General features: G+C 46.4%; 1 protein-coding gene across 1 annotated transcript; it reads left to right on the plus strand.

The window, feature by feature from the left end:
- Positions 1-451: 451 nt before the first annotated feature.
- On the plus strand, positions 452-14,348 carry LOC134496785 (caspase recruitment domain-containing protein 8-like). Its single transcript, XM_063302497.1, has 6 exons — positions 452-471; positions 881-1,101; positions 2,615-2,868; positions 5,486-5,614; positions 7,742-7,874; positions 14,113-14,348. The coding sequence occupies exons 1-6, from the start codon at positions 452-454 to the stop codon at positions 14,346-14,348; spliced, it is 993 nt and encodes a 330-aa protein (XP_063158567.1).
- The last annotated feature ends 10,428 nt before the right edge of the window (positions 14,349-24,776 follow it).

Below are 24,776 nucleotides of genomic sequence, written 5' to 3' on the forward strand. Positions count from 1 at the left end.
TTTAAAAAATAAACTAGATTTAGCCTTTGCCCTGGCTCTGTCACTTCTCTCAGTCCTACCCATCTCTTAGACTAGAGCTTCTGATATGCCCCTCAAGTGTTTTTCAGCCCCCAAAAGACTTGTATACCTTTGCCTTAGTAGCAGTGTTCTACGCACATAAGTCAGAACACACCATTTTCTTCGACCGTATGGATTTAAACCTCCCTTTTCTTATAAAGCGTTGCTCTGCAGGTTTTGGGTTCCTCTGGAATAAAATATTATAGCACAGGAAGTAGGGGTTTGGCAAAATCTTCATGTTCTGATCTAGGAAACTGGAAACCATAATGGAATCTGTATGAGATCTCTAGCGTATGCAAGTAATGTTTATTTCGCTTCCTTACTTTTCCCATTATTTTTTAAAATGCAGGTAGATTAATGAAAAAGGACCCCCGCTTTAGTAGCTCTAAACGGGATGTACGCAGATCCTGCACAGTAGGCTCCCCTTACTTCCAGCCTAAAAGGTCAATCATCTTTTTGCTAAGACCCCACCAGAAACATACTTTGGTTATAGTTTTTCCATTACTGCCACAAGGCGCAGGAAAATAGCAGGAAATAGGGCTCCAAGTGCACATTTGGGGGCTACTGAAAGTTTCTGCCTGAAATTCTCTATTAATTTCTCTTAGATTTTGAGTTTCCTGTCAATGCATTAAAGGAACTCTGCAGTCTTCCACTGCCTGGATGTTGAGCTCCAGACTTTGTCCACCTGCACATCGCTGCAGTTTTGAGGAAGCATCTTTAAAGGAAGCATGCACAAACACACACACTATCAATTCTGACTGTGAATACATATTTAACCTAGAAACTGACTGCGTTTTCCCTCCTTCCTTTTTGTAACGTAAAGAATCCACATCCCTGAGGCAGGCACCTTTCTGTGCTCTGTCACTGATCTCAAATTTGAGGTGAGAGCAGCGGTGACCATTGAATACACATACAGCTCCTGGGACCAACAGCTCTCTGAATCTGTGAATCATCGCTGGGTAGTGGCCGGTCCAGTGTTTGACATCCGTGCTGATCCAGCAGAAGTTGCAGCTGTTCACCTCCCTCATTTTATATGCCTCCAAGGTAAGGCCACTTTGAACCGGTGGAGAAGTTGACACCCTCCTTCAATACTTTCTTTCTAAATGGATTTGTCCCTTGGCTCTGTAGTTCATGGTCATTTGCATTTCTCTTCTCTGATGGTTTTCTATCCAGCTTTTGCTTCATTCCAGTAGTGCTTCTTTGTAGCCTTTTCTTCTAAAAAACCCCAGCCATTCATTTCCTTTATCCTTTCTTTCTTTCTTTGCTACTTTCTTCAGTCGCTTCTTCATCCATCCCTTATGTCTAGAGAATGATTTGAAGGAGAATGAAACTTGGCTATGCCTGAATGTCTTACTTCGTAAACTACCTCAATGGGGCTTAGAAACCATCCTGAGCAATTCAGGAGGGATAATGACAAGGGCTGAGCGTAATAGCAGCTTGAACCACCATTTCCTCTGCTCTTCATTCCCTTGCACCTGATTTATCCTCCTGTGGGATCTGAACAGAGTAGCCAGAGGCAGCCAGAAAGCTATCAGCATCCCATTCTTCTCTGGGGTTCTAAGGCAGATCCATCTGTGCTGGGATTTCCTTTGCTCGCTGACTTGCTATCACCAAATACCCTTTTATGCATCATTACAGAACAGTTCCCTAACTTAACACTCTGCAGGTGTGCTGGAATGACAACCTCCAAGATTCCAGGCTGCCTGGAAGGCACCAGGTGGAGAAATAGAGAATACAAGCCATTATTGAATCTGTATTCTGGGGCTAAAAATAATAAACTAAGCTGGGAAATCAGAAAACAGTGTAAGGACTGATCTAGTTAATTAAGAAAGAAAGTGAGGAATTTGCATCTTTGGTTCGCTCCAGTTCTCATTTAACCTGTCACAGCATGACCTTGCTTGTACTGTAGAAGAAAACAGTCTGAACCTAGTTCATCTGAATCTCCCTTCTTCGCCGTTTCTTTCCTAGATATCAGAAGAGACCCAATCTATTCTGGATTGGAGAGCCAGTTTGGTCTGAGACACTCTTCCCATGGGGGAAGGAGAATAATAGTTAACATAAATCTACCATGTAATAAAGAATTGCCTTTCGTCCCTGTTCATACTGTCTCATGTCCTCTGCCCCGTAATGGGAAAGGAAAGGCAGATCCCATTCCTCTCCTTGTTACTAGAAAGGGGAGGGGAAGAAATTAATTTAGTTCCTATTAAAAAATATGAACTTAGTTGTTTTGCATTTCAGCCAGTTTGGTCTAGTGGTTAAGGCACTGGGCTAGAAACCAGGAGACTAAGGTTAGTCCCACCTTAGGCATGAAAGCCGGCTGGGTGACCTTGGGCCAGTCACACTCTCTCAGCCCAACTCACCTCAGGGTTGTTGTGGGGAAAATAGGAAGAGGAAGGAGTATTAGGTATGTTCGCCGGCTTGAGTTATTTATAAAAATAATAAAGGCAGGATCAAAATAAATAAATAAATAAAATCTAATGTTGCTTTGTGGGTGTATACCTCTGATAATGACTTGTTTTTATAAGTAGTAGTGAGTGATTGTTGTATAAAATTTTAGGTGGCAATATTGATACCCCTCAGATGGAAATAGCCCATATTGTTGATGCGGGAATAATGCTGGAGAAGCCATCTCAAATCAGCCCGTTTCATGTGGTGTGGAAGAATCCTACTTTCTCTTTGGCGACTGTGCTGATTAATTCTATCTACGATAAGTTTTTCGCCATCCATTCTGTGGTGCAGCTTTACAAGATACGCAAGAAGACCACAACTCTCCATCTCTACCTCATTCCCAATGATGGGTCTTTGATAGAGGTAAGTGAGAAGTTGCAAGGGTTGATGAGGAAAGGCTAGGAAGGGTCATCCATTGCCAAGAAACAGTGGGAAGACGATAGGAATAGGGACGAGGGCCTGACTGTTTTACTATATGCCAGCATTTGCATATAGACCCCTTTAGAGGGTTCATATAAGGGGAATTTCCTCCTGACTCCTAAAATTGCTGTGGGTGGGTAATAATTGGGGCATTCAAAAAAGGTCATGGTCCCCCAAACACATTGTTCATCAGTCTTAGAACTCTTCTGAAAATCAGTTTGGGGAACTGGAATGAATTATGATTCAGGATAGCAACCCAGAAGTGACTTAGGGCTGGTTTACAAACTTTGTTATAATATATGTGAAAGTTTTATGAGAGTATGTGTGTGTGTTTATGTATGTTTGTGTGTGTGTATTGTGCTTGGTTCTCTTTTAAATGGACCCATCTTGTACAGAGTTTCCTAACGTAAGTACGTTATGTTCACACATTACATTCGTTTTAAAAATTTAGTTACTAAAGGTGTTAAAGCAGAGTCCCCATCTTTCTGAGTTGGTGGGCCATTTGAAATTTTATGAGAAAGTTATAGTGCTATTACACATCTGCCGTGGTAGTGAGCGGCATCATTAATCACATCCATTTACAAGAAGGCAAACTGGCTGTCGGTCTCCCTCACCAGTTTTTTCAGCCAAAACTCTGGATTGCAGCCAGCCACCCTTATTTTCTAATGACACTTCAGGGATCTATGTGGGGTTCAGAGGTGTTATTGAAAGTCCAGATTATGCTGAAGGCTGCTCCTTTGCAATACGTGCGTGTCTCATTTTCTAACTGAAGGAATTAAAAAATTAAGTGCTACAGGAAAATGGTGGGTAGCAAGAAAGGTGTGACTAGGCATTACAGCCTCTAATGCCAGGTTTGGGATCCAGGGGAATAAAGTAAATACAGTTGTTGCAATAGCTGCATATTTGCAGGGATGTTGCTTGATGTCACTATTTATCCCTGCCACCATTAGTCCTTGTCAATTCATGTGGCACCTGGCTAAGCACAGAAAACAATCAACCTACCTCAAAGGATGGTTGTGAAGAAAAAAAGAGGAGATATCCCTGCTATAATATCTTAAGCTCCCAGAGAAAAATGGGATATAAATGCAGAAAAATGCAAAATAAAAATACAATTTGCAATAAACATTCTCCTTGGTAACAGCATTCAGACAGAAAAGAGAAACGAACAGGCTGTCAAGAGGGACATAAAACCAAGTTACTTTGGGGAAGGAGTTAATTCTTGCTATAGCAATATACTGTAATCTTTTTGGCTCTTCTGAAAAAGATCCACAAGGTATTACCAGCAGAGTAACCCTTCTGATAAAGCCCTACATGAAGCCTCATTCATTCATTCATTCATTCATTCATTCATTCATTCATTCATTCATTTATCAAATTTGTCACCGCCCATCTCCTCCCACCGGAGGGACTCTGGGCGGTTTACAACAAAGTACTCAATAAAACAATAAGTAAGTCATGTACTACCTTTGTATGTAAAACCATCACAGTGGTCTGCTAGAAGCACTGAAATGGAGCAGAGCTTATAACACAGCTGAGAAGCCAGCACAGAAAAAGAATATTATCTTAAAATAGCTTTAATGAGCATGCCAGAGAAACACAGGTTATTGATCTTACACATTTTTAGCCCTCCCAAGCATAAAGAATCACACGCTTAGACAGATTAGGTTAAGATAAGTAAAAGAATATCTTACTGACTTTATTGTTTCTTCTGTTACATCCATCTTGGTGGAAAAGATGAAGTTCCTTTGTTCTTCTTTTCTTTCTACATACTTAGTTTGTCCTAAACCCTCAGCCCTATTTGCTGCCAAGGGCTGCATGAAAGAAAGGGGCAGAATCCTTCACCAAGGCCCGAGCACATGGCCCTGATGAACGGAGAGCAGAGCAGCATGCTTGCTTCTCCCTGGGTGGGAGAAGGAGGAAGAGAGAGAGAGGAAGTGGGAAAGGCAACAAACAGCTTCTTCAGAGTTGTATCTTGGGATGAACTCAATTTACATGCTAATGCACATGCTAATGAGGCATGCTGGATTTGCTAAGACTTCCAACACTCCACCCTGCAGAACCCAGCCAGTTGCACAATCATGGCAGACTCGGTTTTCTTCTTCTGAGGGGTTATTCCTACTTTGGGGTCTTCCCATGGGCTTCTTATTTCTCATAATTTTAACTTGAGAGATGCTCAAATGGGACATGGGAGGAAGAGCACACAAACCAGCTTGCCAGAAGACCAGGCAGAATCCTGAAGTCAGAGCCATCCCATTCCTGCGGCTATGCCCTGGTGGGTGAATGTTTTCCTTGGTGGCTGGTGATGTGCTGGAAAGGTGTGGCACCCAAGCCAAAAAAGAAGAAAATCATCTTCCATATAACGGCTGGCATCCTCACATCACCGCTCAGCAAATGCGACTCCAGCAAGGCTGGGATTAGCAGTGGGGGCAGCGTGTTTTATACCTGCACTGTTTTCTGCCAGTTCAGGGACCTGAAGAGTGTTTTACCTCAGCCACTCTTGGTCTCTGGAGAGAGAGAAAAACTACAGATCCTAAACTATATATTTTTTTCCTTTACATAGGCCGTCAGAGAGGAGGAAGAGAAATACAATTCAATACTCGTGCGGAAACACCCACAAACATATAAACCACTATATTTTGGCTCTTGCTATTATGTACCCAACTCAGCAGAACTCACAGTGAATCCAAAGGTCAGACGATGAGTAATTTCAGTTTTGTAAAAACTGTTCTTTATACTCACTTCACTCCTAATCTTCCTGATCTTACAGAGAAGTGGCGCAGAGATGATGAGTAGACTGATTGGATAGCCCATTATTAGACAGCACAACTTTTTCTCCCTCTTTTAAACACGGGCGAACCATTCCATGCATGGATCAAGTAATATCAGGGGGTACATGCCTGCAGTTTCATACAGTGAGTTCTGGTGCAGAAAACACCTACAGTAATGATCAGTGAGGCATCATATTGCCATGAAGCCATTGCAGAAGCTAAGGAAGCTGCGCCCCTCCTTAGTGCTTGTATCCGGAAGCTGCTCTCAGTTTAAAGAAAGGGGAAGCGGGCAGGCTTTATGGCTGTTGTAAGAACTGCAGCATTTGTTTTGTTTTTTCAGTGTGACAGTTTAACATAGCGACGTCAAGACGACATGCCTTGCTTTGTGGTGTTCATGGATCTGATTTTATATTGACGCATTGTGTAAGAGTTCAGTTATTGAGAGCCAAGGCGTGGTAACCGTTATCCAGATCTTGGACTGGGATTGAGGAAATCTAGGTTTTAATTCCCATCTGATCATGGTAGCTTTTTACTATCTCACCTTATCCCAACTTACAGGGTACTAGTGTGAGAATAAAATGAGGGAAGACCTCCATGTATGCTGCTTTTAGAGGAAAGGGGGGATGTCAGTATAACTGGAAATGAGACAGATCCCAAAGGGTACTGCAGCAAATGGGAAAAACTGCTGCAGGATTGACGTGGTGTGTATGGCCGCCCGTCCCGTCTAAGTGAGGGAGCATCTCTGCTCCACCAACCTGTCATTTGGCAACTTGCAGGTGACTAAGGCCTCTGTCCCAGGCACTCACTCATGCTTGCCCACTCATTTAGGAAGAGCAGCTGGGGGCATTTTTTCCTGCCAGCTGGTGGTGCTGGTGGATGGGAAGATGAAGCCAGAAATCCACCATTGCCTGCTTTTAAATTGTCCCACAATAATGCTGTCAGGAGAGGGCCACCTGACATCTCCTGAGACAGGTTAGAGCTCAGCTGCCAGGAGCACAAATGACGCTGGTATATATTTCTCCCAGTTTAGGGATTGGAGGAATGCATATTCGCCTGGCCACGGGGAAGAGCCCGTCAAGAGCATCTTGACACTGATAACCCAAACCTTACCCAATATTGACTGTCTGTCCTGAAAGGGGTACTGTACGGATGGCTCTCACGCAATTTTTATAACGTAGGCTAGACAATGGACATTCCTTCCTTGGTGATTTACAGGGTCTCCACAGTGCCATCCAGCTCTCACTGATGTGATACGTAACCTGTCCTCATTGCTGTTGTTTTGGCACAAGAATGGTTGGATGATTCTGGAAGGTGCTTATATATCTCAGTGGGAAATTTCTAGCAAGGTGGAGAAGAATAAGGGCGAGTCCAGACTGAGAAGGAAACAGTGTAACTAAAAGTGTAGTGTGTGTATTCATTCCATTGTGCATGTTGCAGAATCAGATCTTTCTGGATGTGTAATTTGGTCCATTGTTTTCCAAAGCACAGACAAATATACTGCCCTTTATACAGGTAGTCCTCACTTAACAACCACAGTAGGGAATGGAAAATTGGTTGTTAAGCACTGCAGTCGTTGAGTAACCACGTGACCGGACCCAATTTTACGACCATTTTTATGACAGTTGTTAAGCAATTCATGGGTCTCTAAGCAAATCACTGCAGTTGTTAAGCAAATCCAGCTTTCCCAATGACACAATTGGACGCTTTTTGCTGGAAACTGGCAAAAGTTGCAAATTGCAATCACATTACCACAGGACACTGCAACTGGTCGTAAATGCAAGCCAGCTGCCAAGGGCCCGAACTGCAATCATGTGACCACGGGGGTGGTGTGATGGTTTGCAACGGTCTTAAGTGCAAGTACAGGTCGTAAAGCACTTTCTCCAAGGCCGTTGTAACTTCAGACTGTCATTAAGAGAGGACTACCTGTAAATCTCTTCACTGAATCAAGGATATATCCCCTAAAGTTCATAACGCTTTTCAGTTCTGGTCCAATGGCTGGAGGCATCCTTCTTCTAACACAGTCTTGTATCTACTCACCTTTTTACCAGGAACTGGAGTTTTCCTATAAGAGCCCAGGACAGCTGCAATCTTTTATGGAAATTTACTTAAGAAATTGCGGGAGAATAAATCTCATCTTGAAAAATAAAGACAACTCTGTTTGGGATGCTTGGTTGGAACAAGGTACACACTACTAATAGTGTATGTTTATGGATATGCAATAAATAATAAGAATAATTTTAAAAAGCATTTCATCAACTATTTATCCTTTACTAAAAGGAACAATCTTTTCTTCAAGGTAGATTCCTGGGCCCTTGGAAAGGCACATCTAGTGGTTAGTCCTAGATACTGGTTTCCCCTGTGGTGGTCTGGAGTTCCCTGCCCTTTCCATCAGTTGTTACAGCATTCTGGTTGGAATAATACCGGCCAAAGTTGGGTGGCTGGATATCTGGATTTTTCCCCTATGCCATGCCAAACTGTGAACTCTATAACCTGTACAGTTTGGCCATTTGTTCTCGAAGATGTTCGTGACGTGCTACACAAAACAGCCCAATTGATAAGAATGTGCACGCTGCCATCTTACATCACACATGGCTGTTTGACAAGGTTGGAATTTTATCTAAGGCCAAGCAAGTCATGTGCAAAGCTGGAGCAGCAGATTGATTTCTAGTTGGTGCTAACCTGAAATTCGCACGCAGATTAGGAAGTTCTTATTTGTTATTGAGATACATATGAAAACTTTTTAGCTAAATTGTTGGGGTTGAAAAACTTTTATTAAATTCGTCATGGGAGAAAACTCTGACAATTATTTCACCAGTATTGATGAACATTTTGTCATGTGGCTTTTACATGTATTTTAAGTTAAGGTTAAGGTATTTTTTAATCCGTTCAATCATGTCCGATTCTCGGAGACTGCCTGGACAAGTTCCTGCAGTTTTCTTGGCAAGGTTTTTCAGAAGTGGTTTGCCATTGCCTGCTTCCTCGGGCTGAGAGAGAGTGACTGGCCCAAGGTCACCCAGCTGGCTTTGTGCCTAAGGCAGGACTAGAACTCTCGGTCTCCCAGTTTCTAGCCTGATGCCTTCACCACTACAGAAACTGGCTCTCTAAGGTTAAGGTAATAAATATGAACCAAAGTGTCAGGGTAGCCTTACTTCGAATAAGACACGGACTCACTTAGAGGGTCTAAGGATTTCCGGGTTTATTGAAGCAGAATGCATACGGAGAAAAAGACGGGAATGCGGGCGTGGTAGCAGGTTACCCCGTTTATACCCTGGTGGCGGACCTTGTCCTCCTCCACCCCCCATTGTCCCCCAAGCCGGGTCCGGATGGGTGATCTGAATTGGTATGGGTCTGACGATGGGCGATTCGGGTGATCTCCGATGGTTTCCTTTGTCCTTTTGCCTTCGTCCGGTGCAGGTGCATCCCCCGGGGTAATGTGTGGGAGTTCCCCCCATCTGTTAATGGTTTCTAGGTCCGGGCCGAGGTCTGCTTCTATTGTCCTGGTGATTGTTTTAGGAGTTTGGGTGCTTAAGGGATGATGTGTGTGTTTAAAGGACAATGGTTATCCCTTCCTCTTTCCTGATGGGCATGTTCCTCGTTGTGATGCACTTATGCCTTGCAATGGGGAACATGACATGCTGCCCCCCCAAGAAAATTCTAAGGTGCCGGTTTGTCCGGGTATGCTTCGTGGAAGCTTCTGACAAGCCGTTTTGCTGAAACATTTTGTGCTTGGACCCACTCCGGGTGGGGAAAATGTCTCCATTTGATGAGGTACTGTAAGGTGCCCCTTAGCCTCCTGGAGTCCAGTACCTCCTTAATTTCAAAATGTTGTTGCCCATCTATCATGATGGGTGGGGGCGGGGGGTTTTTCGTTGTGCCATTTTGAAGGGGTGGCAGGTTTCAGTAGGACACAGTGGAACACTGGGTGTAGGCGCCTCAAGTTGTGGGGTAGCTCCAACTTGAAAGTCACTGGGTTGATGATTTCTATGATTGGGAACGGTCCAATGAAATTGGGTGCCAGTTTCTTTGAGGGCTGTGGGGACTTGATGAACTTAGTGGAGAGGTAGACCCTATCTCCCACTTTGTAGTTTGGTTGCGCCGCCCTGTGGTTGTCTGCGAACTTTTTGTATGTAGCTTGCGCGTCTGCGAGAGCCAGCTGGATGACAGGCCAAACCGTGGCCAGTTGTGCCGCCCAGTCATCTGGGGAACAGGGCGGGGTGTCTGGTTGGGGCAGTTCCAGGATTGGGACAAAGTCTCTGCCGTAAACCACTTTGAATGGGGTGTGACCTGTGCTCTGGTGCACTGCATTGTTGTAGGCTACCTCTGCAAAAGATAGCAGGTCCACCCAATTGTCCTGTTGATAATTTATAAATGATCGTAGGAATTGCTCCAGGGTGGAGTTAAGAATCTCTGTAGAGCCATCTGTGTGGGGGTGCCACGCTGTGGACATTGCCTGCTTGGTACCAATTAGTTTTAAGAATTCCTTCCAGAACCTGGAGGTAAATTGTGTGCCCCTATCAGTCACCAAATGGGAGGGGGCGCCGTGGAGTTTATAGATGTGATTTAGGAAGAGGCGTGCCAGCTGTTGTGCGGAGGGGATGGACGCGCAGGGTATGAAATGTGCCTGCTTGGAAAAATAGTCTTTTACCACCCAGATGACCGTTTTTCTTTGGCTGGGTGGTAGATCTACAATAAAGTCCATTGAAGTTTCCTCCCAGGGGCGGGAGGGGCTTGCTACTTGCTGCAGCAGACCTTGGGGCTTCCCCACCTTTCGTTTTGACATGGCACATGTGGGGCAAGCAGCGACATATTCTTTAATGTCCTTCCTGAGAGTAGGCCACCAGAATTGTCGCCTGATTAAATGTAGTGTTTTGACGAACCCAAAGTGTCCGGCCGTCTTGTCATCATGGGAGCGGTTTAAAACTTTCTCTCACAATAGCTCTGGCACGTACAGGTTCTTCTGTCTCCAGGCTAGCCCATTCGTGAAAGATACATTGTGTTGGTTAGTTTGCAACCATGTATCTGTTTTGAGGGCTTGAACGAATTGTTGTTGCAAGTTCAGTGAAATTGACCTGCGTCTCCCTCCGTCCATGGGCATTTGTGCTGGGGTGCATTGGGTTCTTGTTTGGCTGCGCGTAACGGCAGGGCAGCCCAGCTGTGTGTCAGTCCACACAGTACCCACAATGTCCGCTGCCTGGCTGGCATCCTGAGGCCGTCTGGAAAGAGCATCTGCTAGGAAGTTCTTCCTCCCCGGTATGAACTTTAATTTAAAGTCAAATCGGCTGAAGAACTGCGCCCAGCGTACTTGCTTAGGGCTGAGGTGTTTTGGGGTGCTGAGAGCCTCTAGGTTTTTGTGGTCTGTCCAGACCTCGAAGGGGCAGGTGGCCCCTTCCAGGAGGTGCCTCCATGTCTCTAGGGCTGCCTTGACTGCGAACGCCTCCTTTTCCCACACGTGCCATCTCCGTTCCGTTTCGGAGAACTTGCGGGAAAGGTACGTGCAGGGCTTCAGCTGATTGACAAAATCCCACTGAAGCAGGAGTGCCCCGATGGAGAAGTCGGATGCGACGACGAAAGGTCTGGTGGGGTCGGGGTGTTGCAGCACTGGCTCTTCTGTAAAGAGGCTTTTGAGGCGATCAAAAGTCCTTTGACAGTCAGCAGTCCAGTTCAGGAGCGCTCCCGGGTTCCGTGACTTTCGTGTGTCTCCCAGGCCCTTTGTCCGGAGTAGGTTAGTTAGAGGCAGCACAATTTCCGCTAGCCCCTGGATAAAACCCCTGTAGAAATTCATGAAACCGAGGAAACTTTGGAGTTGTCTCCTTGTGCGTGGGCGCTCCCACGCCAGTATGGCTTGGACCTTACTTGGGTCCATCTCGATTCCCCTCGCCGAGATTCTATAGCCCAGGTAGTCAACTTGTTCTTTATGAAACTCGCACTTGGAGAACTTGGCGAATAGCTCTGCCTTGCGGAGTTTCTTGAGCACTTGCTTCACTAAGCGTTCGCGCTCTTCTTCAGTCTCTGAATATATTAAAACATCATCGAGATAGACAAGCACCCCCTTAAATAAGTGGTCGTGCAAGACCTCATTAATTAACTGCATGAACACTCCCAGTGCCCCCGCCAACCCAAACGGTAAAACTTTATATTGAAAAGACCCCAGCGGGCAATTGAAAGCCGTCTTCCACTCATCCCCCTCCCGTATTCGTATTCGGAAATAGGCTTCCCTCAGGTCCAGCTTTGAGAATATCTTGCCCTTTGCCAGGTGGGCAAGTATGTCCTTTATTGTGGGTAGGGGGTATTTATTTGAGATGGACGTGGCATTCAAACCACAGTAGTCGGTACAGAGCCTCAGTGACCCGTCCTTTTTTTCCCGGAAGAGGACTGGGGCTCCGACTGGTGAGTTTGCGGGCTCGATAAAACCCCGCGCTAAATTTTTATCTACGAACTCCCTTAATGCTGCCAGCTCCTTCTGGGTCATCGCATAGATTTTGGGCTTTGGTAAGGGTGCGTTAGGGATCAGTTCTATGGTGCAGTCTGTTTTTCTATGGGGTGGGAGTTTGTCAGCCTCCTTTTCGCCAAACACATTGGCAAACTGCATATCTGGCTGGCAGGCCCTCCAGGGTCGCTGCCTCCAGATGCATCAATGTAGTCGCCGCCCTCCCCATTGCAGCACGGGGAACCCGATCCCCTGTGGGTGCTTGATAGCGCCCATCCGAAAACGTAATTTCCCTGGTTGTCCAGTTTATTTGTGGGTTGTGTTGCACTAGCCACGGGATCCCCAAGATGATTAGTGGTTGGCCCACCGGTGCCACTACGAACGCCAGTTTTTCTTTGTGGCTGCTGAGCTGCAGCGCGACCTTTTCGGTGTATTGGTTGACCGGGCCCCCTCCCGCTGCTGATCCATCCAACTGTGTAAAAACAATATGGTGCTGAAGTGGATAGCAGCGGAGGTTTAACGCAGCCGCCAGGTCTGGGTGCATAAGGCATTTTGAGCAGCCAGAGTCAATTAGAGCCCAAACTTCTGCCGATTCTTCACCGTGGGTTAGGGTGACTTTCACATATAGGGTGGGACAATTTTCACTCACCCCGGAGTTGTTGCACCCCTTGTTTTCTTCCACCTGTCCTCTGGCACTCCTCAGGGCAGGTGGCTGGCGTTTCCCGCCGGTTCGTCTTGGTCGCTGTCTTCTTCTTCGATGGGGTAAGGGAAGTCCTTTGCTGTGGTTTCGCCCATCGCGGCTGGCATTTTCCTGGGTGCTGGGGTTGACTTGGTTGGCGCCTTCCACGAGCTGTCCTTTGCCTTTGCTTTCGGGCAAGCCACCGCCTTGTGGTCCTCCTTCCCGCACCAAAGGCACTGCCCCTTGGCGAACCATCGGTCTCTTCTTTCCAGGGCTGGGGTCTCGGCCTCGCTGGTCCTACTGCTGTTCAGGGTCCTCTCACCACCTCTGCGTGTTGCGCTTCCCTCTTTGCCTGGAGGAAAGTGTCCTGGGTGTCCTCAGCCTCTCCAGCCAGAAGGATCCACTCCACCAGAGTGTTGGGGTTATTCCTGCACAGTGCCCACCTGAGTACATTCAGCTTTAGACCCTCCTTGAAACGCTCAATGAGGGTGGACTGTGACCATACTTCGACCTTACCGGCCAGGGCTTGGAACTCCATGGCATAATCTGCCACGGAGCGTTGTCCTTGTTTGAGGGTTTTCAGGGCTCTTTTCACCCTCTCCCTTTCCAGGGGGTCCCTGAAATGCAGTTCCACCGCCCAGAGGAACTCATTGCAGTCCTCGAGTTCCGGGGCACCTGCCTGGCATAACTGGACATACCAGTCAGCGGCGTGTCCTTTTAATTTGATTGCTATGGCATTCACCTTGCCCTTTTCCGTTCGGAAGTAGGGACCCCATTCCTCCATATAGTTCCTCGCGTTTGTGAGGAAAAAGAGTTTTGTGGGGTCCCCATCGAACTTAACTCCGAAGTCCTTTATTGCTGCTCTCGGTGGGCTCCAAGCCGCATCTGGGCGTCTAGGTGTGCTTCGGGCAGTCGGGGCTCCTTGGTCTCGACGTGGGGATTCCCTCCATCGGGCTTTGGGTGGCGTTGGTACCCTCTCTTGCCGGCTCCTGCTTCGTTCCAGCCGTCTCGCCATCGGGTTGGGAGGGGGGGTGCAGCCCATCTGGCGGGTTCTTGGAAGCGGACTCTGCCTGGCGCTGTGTTGTCTTCCGGACCTCTCCTCCATCTCTCCGGCTGGTGCGTCTCCGAGGGGGGGGTAAGGGGTGTCGGGCTTCTGGTGCCTGGCCCCTCCGCACCCCGGCTGTGGGATTCGTACGCCTCTGCTAACCTCAGGAGCAGCTGCTGCATCGCCTCCAGCTTGTCCTCGACTGTGCTCAGCCTTGCCGCCGTTCGCGAGCTCTTCTTGGTACGGTTGCCCCGCCGCTCTCCTTCAGTTCCCAACGCCGTGGATGATGGGACGTCTTGCGGTTCCTCCGGGGCTCCGGGTGACCCAGGTGAGGATCCCTCCATTTCTTCGACGGTGACCCACGTGCCTTGGGACTCACGGGTGGCGTTTGCCATTTCTTCCCCCTCCAAACTCGATCCCGAGCTCTCCTGGACCTCACGCCATCGGGGCCTCGGGCATCTGCCATTCGTGGGGATGGGTGTTCTGTTGCCGGTCGCCGGGTAGCCGCCTCGTCGTGGGATGAATTCTTCCATCACTAGCTTGGTTCCCTCACAGATTGGATCTGGACTGGTGCTAGTGGAAAATTTTTGTTTCGATTCCTGTCTTTATGTCAGGGTAGCCTTACTTCGAATAAGACACGGACTCACTTAGAGGGTCTAAGGATTTCCGGGTTTATTGAAGCAGAATGCATATGGAGAAAAAGATGGGAATGCGGGCATGGTAGCAGGTTACCCCGTTTATACCCTGGTGGCGGACCTTGTCCTCCTCCACCCCCCATTGTCCCCCAAGCCGGGTCCGGATGGGTGATCTGAATTGGTATGGGTCTGACGATGGGCGATTCGGGTGATCTCCGATGGTTTCCTTTGTCCTTTTGCCTTCGTCCGGTGCAGGTGCGTCCCCTGGGGTAATGTGTGGGAGTTCCCCCCATCTGTTAATGGTTTCTAGGTCTGGGCCGAGGTCTGCTTCTATTGTCCTGGTGATTGTTTTAGGAGTTTGGGTGCTTAAGGGATGATGTGTGTGTTTAAAGGACAATGGTTATCCCTTCCTCTTTCCTGATGGGCATGTTCCTCGTTGTGATGCACTTATGCCTTGCAACGGGGAACATGACACAAAGATACTTAGATTGTAGAGGTAGTCCTCGCTAAAAACACGATGTCATGTGACCATGAGGCTGCAGAATTCCCTGGTTGCCGTTCTTAAGTGGATCACCACAGGTCGTTAAGCAAGGACCTCATGTGACTACGACTTCCAACTTCCTGCCAGCTTCCCATTAACTTTGCTTGTGGGAAGCTGGTAGGGAAGGTCAGAAATCACCATCACTTGACCATAGGATGCTGCGATGGTCAGAAATGTGGGCTGGTGACCAAGCACCTGAATTGCAATTCTATGACCACAGGGGTTCCGCGATGGCCAGAACTTTGAGGACCAGTCTTAAGTCCCTCTTCTTCAATGCTGTCATAACTTTGAATAGCTGCTGAATGAGTGGTCGTTCAGCAAGGACTACCTCTAGAATTTTTAAAGAAACTGAAAATACCTGATCATCTTCATGTGGCTCTTCCTTGCAACAAATGATTAGGAAATTTATTGTAATTTATTGCTCAGCATATACTTTTTTAAATAGTAATTTTATTAAAAATTGCAATTACAAAGATAGAAAGTAATACAAACTAAAGAAAAGTAAGAAAAATAGAAAGTGCAGAAAAGAAAAAATAGAAAAGAAAGGAAAAATAAGAATATAGTCAAGTAAATGAAAAGAAGTATACAAAGAAATGGCTTTCCCCCTCATCACAAGTATGAACAATTCTAGTAACTTATCACCTTCTCTGAAAATACAACACATGATCTCTTCTTCCCACATCCCACCTCTGATCTATAAACAAATCCCTAAAGCCTCATCCTTTCAGTGCTGCTCAGCAAAAGTCCTTTAAGGTTAACAGAGGTAACAACATATCCATTTTAACCTTGATCAAATAAATCAACTTTATATTCCTTTCTTTTACTTTTAACAATCTGACTCTTTAGTCCCTTCAAATCATGTCCTAGAACTTGATTGCTTTTCATTTTTTCTTTGTCCCTTCTCACAAAATTCTTCAAAGCTTTAATAAGCCTCTTTTGTAAATCCAATATAGGAAATGATCCTGGTCTGGTTTGGTTTGTTATTTGTATATCCCTTTTAATTATTAAGACATCAGCCAGTTTCTCTTCTGTCTCCAGTGTTGCATCTTTTTCCATATCATTCTTGTAGCCTATCATTTTTAAATCCATTTTTAAGTCTCAATCATTTCAGGTAAAACTTGTTCCTCTTTCATAACATCTTTTAAACACAGTCTCTCTATAGAGGCAGACCCTCTTAAAATTAACTTCTGGGTCTATTGTTCAAAATATCTTTCAATATGTCCTTCAATGTTAAAACATCTTGCTTCATTCTGTATTAGTAAGTCAAATTTAAGTGTTCTTCTCTTTTAATTGTAATCTGTAGTTCCTTCTGGTTCCCTCTAGTGTCCAACCTTCAAAGTCTCCTCCTATCATTTTTTAAAGAGAATTGAAAACAAAAGCATTTCCCACATGAAGGATTCTTATAATTAATTCCAAAATCTTATTTCAAATCCATCTGGATCCTTAGTCCATTTGTAACTTTCCAAAAGGAAAGTTCTAATCACTCTTTTGCTGTTTATTTAAAAAAAAATTTTTTTAAGTCCTTAAACTTGTATTTAAAACTTCTTTTGCTAAGGATTTAAGGAAACTCAGTGTTTTCAGACTTGTCCATCCAAAGGTTCCTAATAGCTAAAACGCAGTTAACAAGCCATTCCTGAAAGTGATTAGAAAAGGAAGTATATGAACCCAGTGTCCTTAAAGGCGCCAACCGTGGTTTGAGCAAGAAGGTTATTTGCTGGTCTCCCAGAGCTCTAAACCCACCAGAGACTGTTGTCTTGTGGTCTCCTCATGAGAAGCAACTGCACGGAGCACTTGTGAGCCATCTCAAATCTTCTCCTTGTCTGGAGAGGAATTACAAAGAGCCGGCTCTTCATTCCTCCGCAGTCGTCGGTTCTGCTTTTAGCAGAGCCATCTTCAGTTCGCCATTTCTTCCCCAGAAGTCTGCTTAGAAGTTACTTTTTATACAATATGAGATGCGTGTTTATTGCCACCCAAGTCAAAGTCCACATAACCACAGGAACAAAGTAAAGTTAAGTCCATTGGTCAAATAAACAAACCATGGTATACTTCATTGGTCAAACAAACAAACCATGGTACACTAAAGCTTTGCCTGGCCAGGAAATTCATAGCATTCCATAGAAATGTGGAATTCATGGAGATATATTCATACCTTAGAACAAAATGGTCAATATCGATGTGACTCTCCAAGGGGTCGATAAAAGTCTGGGGGTCAAAAGAGGGTAAGTAAATGTCTTGAGGTAAATAGGTGGTCAATAAATGATGGAATATCAATTGGGGTCAATTAATCTTTTGGGGCTCCGCAAAGGATCGTTACCTTGTCGTGGTGCTGGAACTTGAGCACCTCAATGATGCCATGAGCTAAACCGTGAAGGGCCACCCAAGACGGGAAGGTCATGACAGAGAGGTCAGACTAAATGCGATCCCTGGGGAAGGTAATGGCAACCCACCCCAGTATTCTTGCCGTGAAAACTCAATGGATCAGTACAACCAGAGATATGTCGGTATACCATCGGAAGATGAGACCCCCAGGTCGGAAGATGGTCAAAATGCTACTGGGGAGGAACAGAGGATGAGCTCAGCTAGCCCCAGACGTGATGACGCAGCTAGCTCAAAGCCGAAAGGACGCCTAGCGGCCGACGGTGCTGTTGGTGAACAGCAAATCCGATGTTCTAAGGATCAACACACCATTGGAACCTGGAATGTAAGATCTATGAGCCAGGGCAAATTGGATGTAGTTATTGGTGAGATGTCAAGATTAAAGATAGACATTCTGGGCGTCAGTGAACTGAAATGGACTGGAATGGGCCACTTCACATCAAATGACCACCAGATCTAGTACTGTGGACAAGAGGACCACAGAAGAAATGGAGTAGCCTTCATAATTAATAGTAAAGTGGCTAAAGCAGTGCTTGGATACAACCCCAAAAACGACAGAATGATCTCAATTCGAATTCAGGGCAAGCCATCTAACATCACAGTGATCCAAATATACGCCCCAACCACAAATGCTGAAGAAGCTGAAGTAGAGCAGTTCTATGAGGATCTGCAGCACCTACTGGACAACACGCCTAAAAGAGATGTTATTTTCATCACAGGAGACTGGAATGCTAAGGTGGGCAGTCAAATGACACCTCGAATTACAGGTACGTATGGCCTGGGAGAACAAAACGAAGCAGGACATAGGCTGATAGAATTTTGCCAAGACAATTCACTCTGCATAACAAACACTCTCTTCCAACAACCTAAGAGACGGCTTTATACATGGACTTCACCAGATGGACAACACCGAAATCAGATTGATTACATCCTTTGCAGCCAAAGGTGGCGGACATCTGTACAGTCAGTAAAAACTAGGCCTGGAGCTGACTGTAGTTCAGATCACGAACTTCTTCTTGCACAATTTAGGATCAGACTAAAGAGATTAGGGAAGACCCACAGATCAGCTAGATATGAGCTCACTAATATTCCTAAGGAATATGCAGTGGAGGTGAAGAATAGATTTAAGGGACTGGACTTAGTAGATAGGGTCCCGGAAGAACTCTGGACAGAAGTTGGCAGCATTGTTCAGGAGGCGGCAACAAAATACATCCCAAAGAAAGAGAAAACCAAGAAGGCAAAATGGCTGTCTGCTGAGACACTAGAAGTAGCCCAAGAAAGAAGGAAAGCAAAAGGCAACAGTGATAGGGGGAGATATGCCCAATTAAATGCAAAATTCCAGAGGTTAGCCAGAAGAGATAAGGAATTATTTTTAAACAAGCAATGCGCGGAAGTGGAAGAAGACAATAGAATAGGAAGGACAAGAGACCTCTTCCAGAAAATTAGAAACATTGGAGGTAAATTCCAGGCCAAAATGGGTATGATCAAAAACAAAGATGGCAAGGACCTAACAGAAGAAGAAGAGATCAAGAAGAGGTGGCAAGAATATACAGAAGACTTGTATAGGAAAGATAACAATATCGGGGATAGCTTTGACGGTGTGGTCAGGGAGCTAGAGCCAGACATCCTGAAGAGTGAGGTTGAATGGGCCTTAAGAAGCATTGCTAATAACAAGGCAGCAGGAGACGACGGCATCCCAGCTGAACTGTTCAAAATCTTGCAAGATGATGCTGTCAAGGTAATGCATGCTATATGCCAGCAAATTTGGAAAACACAAGAATGGCCATCCGATTGGAAAAAATCAACTTATATCCCCATACCAAAAAAGGGAAACACTAAAGAATGTTCAAACTATCGAACAGTGGCACTCATTTCACATGCCAGTAAGGTAATGCTCAAGATCCTGCAAGGCAGACTTCAGCAGTTCATGGAGCGAGAATTGCCAGATGTACAAGCTGGGTTTAGAAAAGGCAGAGGAACTAGAGACCAAATTGCCAATATTCGCTGGATAATGGAAAAAGCCAGGGAGTTTCAGAAAACATCTATTTCTGTTTTATTGACTATTCTAAAGCCTTTGACTGTGTGGACCATAACAAATTGTGGCAAGTTCTTAGTGGTATGGGGATACCAAGTCATCTTGTCTGCCTCCTGAAGAATCTGTATAACAACCAAGTAGCAACAGTAAGAACAGACCACGGAACAACGGACTGGTTTAAGATTGGGAAAGGAGTACGGCAGGGCTGTATACTCTCACCCTACTTATTCAACTTGTACGCAGAACACATCATGCGACAAGCTGGTCTTGAGGAATCCAAGGCTGGAGTTAAAATCTCTGGAAGAAACATTAACAATCTCAGATATGCAGATGATACCACTTTGATGGCTGAAAGTGAAGAGGAACTGAGGAGCCTTATGATGAAGGTGAAAGAAGAAAGTGCAAAAGCTGGTTTGCAGCTAAACCTCAAAAAAACCAAGATGATGGCAACCAGCTTGATTGATAACTGGCAAATAGAGGGAGAAAATGTAGAAGCAGTGAAAGACTTTGTATTCCTAGGTGCAAAGATTACTGCAGATGCTGACTGCAGTCAGGAAATCAGGAGGCGCTTGGGAGAAGAGCAATGACAAATCTCAATAAAATAGTTAAGAGCAGAGACATCACACTGACAACAAAGGCCCGCATAGTTAAAGCAATGGTGTTCCCTGTAGTAACATATGGCTGCGAGAGCTGGACCATAAGGAAGGCTGAGCGAAGGAAGATCGATGCTTTTGAACTGTGGTGTTGGAGGAAAATTCTGAGAGTGCCTTGAACTGCAAGAAGATCCAACCAGTCCATCCTCCAGGAAATAAAGCCAGACTGCTCACTTGAGGGAATGATATTAAAGGCAAAACTGTAATACTTTGGCCACATAATGAGAAGACAGGACACCCTGGAGAAGATGCTGATGCTAGGGAGAGTGGAAGGCCAAAGGAAGAGGGGCCGACCAAGGGCAAGATGGATGGATGATATTCTAGAGGTGACGGACTCGTCCCTGGGGGAGCTGGGGGTGTTGACGACCGACAGGAAACTCTGGCGTGGGCTGGTCCATGAAGTCATGAAGAGTCGGAAGCGACTAAACGAATAAACAACAACAACAATCTTTTGGGGTCTCTATAGAGCTCCACGCCAGTCCCTAGTCTTAAAGGTGAGGTAGCTAGCAGCAAGACAGTATTACCCAGGGTTGGATGGTCAGCTGCCAGCAAGAACAGCCTTGAGTTGTCTATAATTATTATTATTATTATTTGTAGAACTGTTAGTTAAAGTAGTATTTACTAAATTATTTTCATATAATAAACGTTTGGGGGTCAATGAACAATCTGAAATGTCTTGAAGGGGTTGATGAACTGAAGAGTTTGGGGGCCCTGCCTTTAGAATGTATCCTTTTAAAGAGGGGAGGGCAAATTCATAGCAAGGTGTGATGCCCTCAATCCTTTAGCTGCTAAATCAACCCTCCTTACACAAGTCACTTCGGAATATACAGTATATAGATAAATATAGGGTATATATATAGGTGTATGTATGTATGTGAATGTATGTATATATATACCCTATATATCTCTATATATACCCTACATATATATAGGATACATATAGAGAAAAAATACAACAAATGCTTAATCCTGAATATACCCAATAAGAGTTACATGAATCTTGTGTCAGGATGTCATCCTGCCATGGCACCGAGAAGAGCCCCCCCCCACCAACTTACTGAGACCGGCAGGGCCACAGAAGACACTGGGGGGGACACTCTGAAGTAAAAACAGCCAGACATGTGAAATGCATGAAATGTGAAATGTGAAATATATGTGTCTATATATACTCGATACTTTCACTAAGTCAGGTGCTTCCACATGACTGTCAGGCTCGCTTTGCATACCTGCCATGAAATTACTGCTACACGCATCAGCCAAGGCAAAAGCAAACCTGTGTCAGCTTTCAGCAGCTTTGCAGACAGAGAGAATCATTAATCACATTCCTTCACGAGCCGTTGGAGCCAAGGACGGGCTGATAAGACACCTGGACTCTAATTAAGTCTAAGGAACTGGGAGGGGGAGATCAGGAGTGAGAAAGAGATTGTTTGTAAGACAGGGAGAAGAGACATGTCAGAGGGAATGAATTAATTTGAATGCTTTGGTGCCAAAACGTTATTCAGAGCTTTGCAACCGTCCTGTGTAATCAGATTTTAATAAATGAATTCTTTAAGTTTCCTAATGGACTGTCTGGAGAATTTCTAAATTTAAGATCCTGGTACCGGGGCCGTCATAATGACGGCTGTCTACCCACTCACTCTGAGATTTGGGGAAATGCTTCCACTGGACTAAATAGTGTAACCTCCCTCACTGTCCTCTGGAATCCAGTATCTCTTGCACTTTAAAGTGCTGCTCTCTGTTAACCAATATCATGGTTGGTGGGGATTGTTCTGGGTGCCAGCGCTCTGAGTCCTTAACTGGTTTTAGTAAACTGCAGTGGAAAACGGGGTGAATTCTTTTCAACTTCTTTGGTAACTGCAACTGCACTGTCACATCATTGATTATTTTGGTGATAGGAAACGGCCCCATGTATTTCGGACCCAGCTTCTACACTTAGGGTGGGTTTTGACTTCTGACTCCTAATGACTGCTGCAATCCCTGGCTGTCAGGTGGGGATGATTGTGTCCACCACCTCCTCTCTCTGGCTGTTGTTAAATCTCTGTATCGCAGGGGGATGAGGTCGCTTTCCTCTCCTGTTACTCCTCACCACCACCACTTCGGAAATGTCACCTATTAGTTCAGGTGCTTTCTTCCACATTTTAGGGGGTAACCCCTCATAAGTTTCATCCTTAAAAGTTAACTTCCCAGTCACCCAGTCCACCTGGGGGGTTTGGGCTCGCCACGCTAGCCCCGGTACCACAGGTTGATCAGAGGTAGGGGCCACTATAAACCTTAAAGTCTCCACCTGGCTCCCTATTTGCCTCTGAACCACTTTGGTGCAATACTCCACAGGGCCCCCTCTCACCTCTGTCCCATCAAGCTGAAGGAAACTGATAGTTTTCTCACTTTCAGTCTTGGTCTGGTTACTAGGGTGGGATGCTTGAGGCATCTGGTGCACCCCAAATCCAGCAGGCCTGCGAGACTTACATTGCCACCACCTCCCGATGTATCAGTCTGCACGCTCACAAACATCGCTGGGCAGTTTGCACTCACCATTGGACCTTCGCGCCCACCTGGCTTAGCCAGTTCTTTGGCGCTGCTCAGAACAGGCTCCCATCATTTCCCGCCGGCTGGATTTTTTCCTCTGTTGAATCTCACCCTCCCAATGAGAGTTCGTGGATCTTTCCTTCTGTCCCCGTGGCCGTGGTTCCCTTGGTTCTTACACCCGGGGCCTTAGTGCCACTCTCCCCCATCCTGCCCTTCGTCGCGGTCACTGGTTGTGGGCAGCTGGCTATGCAGTGGCCTTCTTTGCCACATTTAAAACACAGCCCTCTTGGCCCATCGCTTTTTCTCCTCTTCCCGTGACTTATGCTCCACCCACTTCTCCGGTGCAGGGGCCGATGGTGCTGGTCACTTCCCCACCACTTGGGCTCGCTGCTGTCTCTTGATGTGACTTTGCATATCTTCTACTTCACTGGCCAGACAAATCCATCCTCTCAGGGTTCTGGGGTCCCCCCTTGCTAAAGACCACTTGAGGATCACCAGGTGCAGCCCCCCTTGGAAGTCTTCTAGTTTCAGCGATTCTGGCCAATCGGCCAGCTTCCCAGCCAGCCTTCTAACCTCCATAGCATCTTCTGAGACAGACCTGCTCCCCTGCTTAATGTATTGCAGACTCATCTTGGCCCTCATCTCGGAAAGGGGATCTTCGAATCTATCCCTCAGAGCACTCATAAAGTTCTCAAAATCCTCCAGCTCCAGAGACACTACATCATGCATTCCCACCCATCATTCTGTGGTCTTGCCTTCAAGAGGGGTTGAGATGTACCACACCTTGGAGTCTTCGGTGGGGAAAGACCCCCCCATTTCTCCATGAACCCCCTCACATGGGTTAGGAAGCAGGCCAGGCTTTTGGGGTCCCCAGTGAACTTCACCCTCAAGTCTCTTTCCTGGAAGGCTCGTGTGCTCATCTCACTGCTCCGGCTGAGGTTCGGTGGTGAGGGGGGCAAACGGCCCCCAGCTGGGCCACCCTGCACCCTCCCTCCAGTCTGGATTCATCGCTCTCCCCCTCTGAGGATGACTGGCCTCTTGCCATCCCCAGGCTGGCTGCCATCCCCAGGCCTAGTGTCCGAAGAAGCTGTTCAACCACTCCCTGCAGGTTGGATACACTCTCCCACGGAATGCATCTCCTGTTTCATCTCCTCTATCTGCTGAGTCCTCGCGTGTAGCCGTCCACCGGTCTGGGCCCTTCTCTGCGCTCCCTCCTGTGTCCAAGGAGCAGGCAGGCTTGGCTCCCTTCGCTGCCCTGGACCAAGGTGTGCTCTCGAGGTTGGTAGGGATTACAGCTTGACTCCCCACTCTTTTGGCCACTTCCTGTCTGTCAGGGTCAGTCTCACTTCGCAATAAGGCACGGACTCACTTAATAGGTATTAAGGATTTCCGGTTTATTGGAATTGTGGCTGACAGAAAGAAAAACGGGAATGGGGGTGTGATGGTGAGGTACCCTGTTTATACCCTCTTTCGGGGTCTCGTGCTTCTCCACCCTTCATTGTCCCCATTCTCCCTGATGGGTTTCTTGATGGCTGCGTGGGTGTTTTCCCGGTGGCTGTCTTTGTCCTCTTGGTTCCTGTGTGTCCTCCAGGGCACCCGGTGCTGCTTATCTCTGCTTATCAGCAGTCCTTCTATTCAGCTGCATATGGTTCCATGGGTGTGGGTGCTTTGGGTGCTTAGTTTAAGTGCTGATTTAATTCTCTCCTTCCTCTTTTCCTTAATGCTCATGATCCACGTTGTGAGGCTCTTTGTGCCTTGCAACAGGGTCATGACACTGTCCTCTCGCCTGGCTGAGCTTGTTGGGGATCTGAGGTCCCTCTCCTCCCCTCGGCCCGGTTTGGCGAGATGCCCTCTGGCGTGGAGTACTTTCGTGTGTTCCGGCCAGGGCGCTCTCCTCTTTCGTCTCCCGTGTCTTCCCCCCTGACACCAGATGGGCTCCTTTGGGTTCTGGGTTTGCCATCTGAGGACCTTCCTCGGTAAACTCGGAGTTTTTGGGTAAGGTTGTCATGGTGCACTCGAATCTTTCTGTGATGCCCTCAATCCTTTAGCTGCTAAGTCAACACTCCTTGCACAAGTCGCTTAGGAGTATGAAGGAACGTGTCCTGCTCCTTGATCAAATGTTCACAGAACAGCCAATCGAACTCGCATCCCTCTCTCTAACAACAA

Source organism: Candoia aspera, chromosome 4, assembly GCF_035149785.1.
Source record: "Candoia aspera isolate rCanAsp1 chromosome 4, rCanAsp1.hap2, whole genome shotgun sequence".
Lineage (NCBI taxonomy): Eukaryota > Metazoa > Chordata > Lepidosauria > Squamata > Boidae > Candoia > Candoia aspera.

Excerpts from the sequence above, each read along its gene's own strand:
- LOC134496785 (XM_063302497.1), top strand. The coding sequence starts at position 452 with ATGTACGCAGATCCTGCACA. Across the intron at positions 472-880 it reads ATGTACGCAGATCCTGCACA|AATCCACATCCCTGAGGCAG; the intron begins GTAGGCTCCCCT and ends TGTAACGTAAAG. Across the intron at positions 5,615-7,741 it reads AACTCACAGTGAATCCAAAG|GAACTGGAGTTTTCCTATAA; the intron begins GTCAGACGATGA and ends CCTTTTTACCAG.